The 5,787-nt window shown below is 33.8% G+C and overlaps 1 protein-coding gene across 1 annotated transcript; it reads left to right on the forward strand.

The window, feature by feature from the left end:
• On the forward strand, positions 1-2,205 carry LOC105340327 (uncharacterized). The gene is made up of 2 exons (XM_011446312.4): positions 1-127; positions 1,110-2,205. The coding sequence occupies exons 1-2, from the start codon at positions 67-69 to the stop codon at positions 2,042-2,044; spliced, it is 996 nt and encodes a 331-aa protein (XP_011444614.3). The 5' UTR covers positions 1-66; the 3' UTR covers positions 2,045-2,205.
• Positions 2,206-5,787: the final 3,582 nt, after the last annotated feature.

Here is a 5,787-nt window from a genome sequence, read left to right on the forward strand (position 1 = left end):
CTTTTGGCAAGTATGGGCCACCGTATTAAATTGGTGTCCCATGGTAAATAATCCTCTTAAAAGGAAATGGGGGAGAAACCAAACCAAGGCAGCGATTCGAGGAGTTACTCCGATGCATCGAACAAAGGTACACTTAAATGTGATGAGTAATTTCGATAAACAATAAAAATTCAATGAAAGGCGTGTTAAAAATACACGTTTTGATTCCGGTTAGGCAACAAGGGCTCGAACTTTCGTGGTTATTAGTAAGCTTTATACTATGAAAATATGATCAATGATTAGATACTGATTACTGTGTTCGTAGATGAGCGCATCAATGTATGTTATCTTTAAATTGTATGACCCACTGGCCAAGAAGCAACTTAAACTCAGGAGTTGTATCAGCGATTCAGCGACCTAAGAGAAAGTATGGTAGAGTGTTAGTGAGAATATTCAATAAGAGTATATTCTTAATTATACACGTGTAATACTCTAGCTGCATGTGACTGAAATTTAAAAAAAATGAGTCTCATGATATGTTTTTGCTTCTCCTTTGAACTTACCTTATTGTTTAATTAACGTGCATTCGTGGGTGTAGGTCTACTTTATTTATCTACTAGCTGTACGCATTGTGGTGTCCGTGTAAGCACGTGCAAATTACGTGTTCAACCAGTTCAAAATACTTCACATGGATTTTCATTATTTTATAAGGAATAAAGAATCATTCTTTGAGTATTATGAGGTGATAATTTCGGTCGGGGTGTGATAAAATCCATTAAAGCTCGAAGGGCTTTATGATAGATTTGATCACACCCCGACCGAAATTATCATCTCATAATATTCAAAGAATGATTCCTTATTACTTGTATTTATATAATTTTAAAACATTTTTAAACGATTATATATTGAAATATTAATAAGAAAACCCCGCTGGCGCCTCGATTTGGTGTCATTTGTATTATGGGTTATATAGTACAAAATCGATACGTAGTGTTATCACAGGCAAAGACAATGGAAAATGTAAATATAAAAGGATAGTACAGGTGATGTACATGTACAGCTTTGATCGATTCTAAATAAACACCTGGGTCTTGCATGGATGATGATAAATTTCATAACTTTTTTTCCAGATACACCCCATGGAGGACGTAGAGTTATCTCCGTTGCCGAGAGTTTCGCTATCGGTGGTGTCGCCTCCGTCATCTCTGTGTCAGCCACCGCTCCACTGGACAGAGTTCGAATCCTGCTGCAGTGTAACCATGAAATAAATAGGTCAGGCCGGCTCTTGGAGCCATACCGAGGCGTCATCGACTGTACGCGAAGGATATACAGAACTGAGGGTTTTCTGTCCCTCTGGAGGGGAAACGTCATCGCGTGTGTGAGGTACCTCCCAGAGCAGGCTATTCATTTCGCCTTGAAGGATGCTGTGGCAAAAGTCATGAACGTGTCCAAAAATGATAGCCTCGGAGTAAAATTAAGCAAAAATCTGACAGCGGGGGCCCTCGGAGGGTTGACATCTCATGCTCTGCTGTATTCTTTCGACTACTGCAGAACCAGATTAGCGGCTGATATTCTGCATGCGGGTACAGATGGAAAGAGGCAGCGGCAGTTCAAGGGTATATTTGATGTTTATAGGAAGACACTGCGTTCCGATGGAATTGTGGGATTGCATCGCGGATTCATGGTTTCCTGTATGGGAGTCGTTGTTTACCGGGGAGCGTACTTCGGTCTGTATGATACACTGAGACCAATGTTTCTGAACTACGAAGGAGCGACACTGATATTAACTGGCTTTTTATTGGGATATGTTACGACGATTGTGGCAGGGATTATATCCTATCCGCTGGATACTATCCGCCGGCGGATGATGATGAGGAGCTGTGAGGAGGTCAAGTACAAAGGCTGGGTAGATTGTGTTAGATATGCTTACAGAAATGAAGGACTCCTGAGTCTGTATGGAGGAGTATCTATTAATATTATGAAAAGTTTTGCCAGTCTACCAATTTTGATATTTTACGATGGATTTAAGACACTTTTCACAAGATATCGTCTTGAAAATGACTGATAAGTATATTCCTTCAAATCTCCAAGATTTCTTGGACTAGATATGCACTTGTATCTTATTTGAATTGTATGGACAGAAGTAGTAAAACACATATCTATAGAGAGTTTTCAGATAACACTTTTTTATGTCAAGGTTGAAGGGAAAATAAATTGTCAATTGTATATCTGAGGCCTAGTATTCATTTGATACCCATATATAAATATATACATGTATTTCTTTTCAAAATAGCAAGACGTCATGTTAAGCAAACTAAGATCAGTTGCAAGCAAAGCAAAACTTCTAATAGAAAGTTGTTTTTGTTTGATAGTGAGTAAATTATAATGTTGTAGCACGTACATACATGCAGATAAGGTATTTGAAAAAAAAATTACAAGAAGCGAAAAAAATTAAGTACTGCCAGTTTACGTTAACTATACACGGTGGCGGATTCAAGCATTTTTTTTGCAAGTGGTGGTAATTTTTTTTTTCAGAAAAAGGATGGGATAAAATTCAAATTGAAATTGTTTTGGATCATACGTTCATAAATTTAACTGTATAAATACATGTAAAAGCATCTTGCTATCATATTTTTTTTTAGTTTTAGGTATGATACGAATAAAACGATTTGCAAATATCTTAAGAAAAAAAATGTTCTAAAAAAAGTGAAATGAATACAAATATATATCTGACTTGAAGACAAAACGACTGATTTGGCAAGAAAACCAAACCTCTCAGGTACTAGTATGCATAGTAAATTCTGTATGAAACGTGAGGCGTGAATTAAGGTATCCCACTCCTCAATGTTCTTGTATCAAGAATTTCTTAAGAAGTACCGTATGTCATTAAAATCTGTATGCAAAACACACTTTAAAAATACAAAGATAATGGGGGTCAGTGTTCATCCCTCTGAGTTATGACCAATTTAATTTGACCGTTTTGCACCTAAAATGCGATTTCAGCCTGATTAGGGTTTGTTGTCAGTATTTTTGATTAAGCAAACTTTTTTCTTGAAATATTATTTTTAATTATGCACAATGTTCACACTGAATAGAGGGATTACCAAAAAAAATTGCTTGAAGCTGCATAAATTTGTGTGTGCTTTTTTCACTTAAAATAGACAATTTCTATAATAGTTGCAATTAGATTTGAAATAAAAACATCTTTAATATCAAGAATTTTATAAGATTAATCCAATTTGGCTAGATATGTATTAAGTATCATTTTGACGTAATAAAACATGGGGGTGATTATGTCAATTTTTAGATATATGGCTTCAAAGGTTAAATTCTCGCAAAATTTCAGACATTTTCTATATATTTGCATGGTTTTATGCTAAACGTCTATCACTCTTCCTTCTACATGTAGTTTTGTACAAATCACACAGGACCTATAGAACATGTCACAACATATCAAATGTTAAAAATGTGAATAATGAATAAAAGTATAATAAAAAGAAAAGTACATTGAAAAATCATAAAATTGCTTGTTTCTGTCGTTTTCGATGAAAAAACCTTCCGCACGAGAGAATAGTTCCCACCAAAACTTGTTTTTTTTTTCTTGAATTCATATGGATTTTCTTTATGAATGTTGCATCATTATAAAATGATGGTCTTTCTGTGAGGTTTAATCTAACTTATCATAATCTAACTATCATAACTTATGAACCTAACTCCGTCACCCACATGATCTATGATACGCCAGGGATGGAAGACTCATTAACAATTTAGTTTAAACTCAACTTGTATCTAGGCCAAGTTATATTAAGTAAAATCGGTGTATACAATTTAAATTGTATATCATTTCATCAAAGTGAAATGATCGCCAGAATAAAAAAATTGGCCCTTGTAACAACAATCACAGTGACCTTTTCAGAATGTATGGATGTCGTTTGATTTCTGTCCTTATATGTTTCAAATATATCAAATCAATAATAAATATATTAATGATTATATTATTCATTTATTACATTTTTAATAAATGTAGCATAATCTATAATTACTGACACACCGTATATATCTGTAACCCTGTATAAGGCAAAAATTAAGGCATGAGCGATTTGACGTTATCACCAGTGTAGTGCATAAACGCTATTGCGGACTGAACAAAAATGTATTAATAACCTTAATAAAAAATAAATTACATTTGAATGTTTCATCTTGACCTCTCTTAAAATGACTGACCACAGTAAATAATCAAATAGGCCCGCATGTCAGAAATATCGTTATTTTAGTGCACCCGTAAAAAGGTGTTAGCTGATTTCACGCAATTATTGTTGCATAAAATGAATAGGGTGTAATTTTGTTATGTTTGAATCATTTAATATTTATTCGTTTGATGAGATATCGGCGCTTCTGATTGGTCGAAAAATTTCTTTGATACCTGCATCAATAAAATTTTATGCCGGATCTACTTTTCTCAACTGTTTTGATCTAACACTATTTATAGAACGGGAATTTCCAAAATAAACACTGTCAACAAAATGTAAAGTTGTGTCTGTTTTATTGTCAGCAAACAAAATACAACTTTATAAACATAAAAACTTGAAAGTTTAACCTTCAAAAATAAACACAACATAATATCTTATTCACGAAATAGAAAATTAAGCGTCTTCTCACGATTTCGTCTGCTTGAGATCAATCAACATTACTACGAGGCTGGCTGTTCCTTTTCCAGAATAATTATAACGAACATATAGGCCCATACATTTTCACGGTAACACTGCTGTTCAAATTTGGTAACGATGATTTTTAAATTTACATAGTACCCTACATGATCGGTCATCAGAAATTCAGAATAAGAATCGTTATGAGTACAATGCATCAACTCATTCCTTCGGCGCATTTTCCAAGCGGCAGATATACCATTTAAGTACATCACTGGCTATATAGTTACCACAACGTTTACAAAAGTCGCTTATACATACTATTCTTTGTCGACATATCAACTAATATCGTCCGCGATCGCCTCTCCTTGGATGGTTATTCCAGCGATCTCACATGAAAACCAGTTTTATTACGAATTTTCTGCACAGTGAATAATATCACAAGCTATCGCATGTATTTTCTAATCGTTTTCAATTCAGTCGGTTAAGATTTTAACTCACTATTTGTGTTTAATCCAATAGCTCTACATCAGCTGAATCCATTTTGAATATTGTTGCTGTTGTTGTTTTTTGTATTCCTACGCGCCACTTTTTTTTTTTTACATTATTTACATTTTTGATCAATGACACTTCACATTTTTTGATTTGAAAATGTTATATTAAATGATAAGAAATGAAGATAATAATTTTTCTATTGATCGACGTATCAAAGAAAAAATTGACCGGAAAACTATTTCATCAATGCGCTACGCAAATAAATTAAATTATAAGGAATGAATTCAATATTTATTAGTTTTATACGATATAAAATGGTTTGGAACAGTTTACGCTTTTTTATAAACCGCTTCGCGGTTTATAAAGCGTAAACTGCCCCAAACCATTTTATATCGTATAAAACTAAAAAATATTGAATTCATTCCTTAAACACATTCTTAAATTTAACCGTTGTAAATTGTTGACATTTGATTGAACATTTTTGACATGCAAAAAATGACGTCATAATCGAACTTGATTTCAAACGGCGAGGAGTTTCCCGAAAGTGACGGAGTTAGGGTAGTGACGGGGTTAGGGTGCTATGCGATACAAATTTTATTACCAGAATACAGTGATATTTTTGAAGTTCATTGAAATCTACTACAAATATATTTCCATGTATATTTCT

This window comes from Magallana gigas, chromosome 7 (genome assembly GCF_963853765.1).
Source record: "Magallana gigas chromosome 7, xbMagGiga1.1, whole genome shotgun sequence".
Classification (NCBI taxonomy): Eukaryota; Metazoa; Mollusca; class Bivalvia; order Ostreida; family Ostreidae; genus Magallana; species Magallana gigas.

Bases quoted from the DNA above. Each gene is read 5' to 3' on its own strand.
- LOC105340327 (XM_011446312.4), top strand. From the start codon at position 67: ATGGGGGAGAAACCAAACCAAGGCAGCGATTCGAGGAGTTACTCCGAT. The intron at 128-1,109 runs GTACACTTAAAT...CTTTTTTTCCAG, and splicing joins CTCCGATGCATCGAACAAAG to ATACACCCCATGGAGGACGT.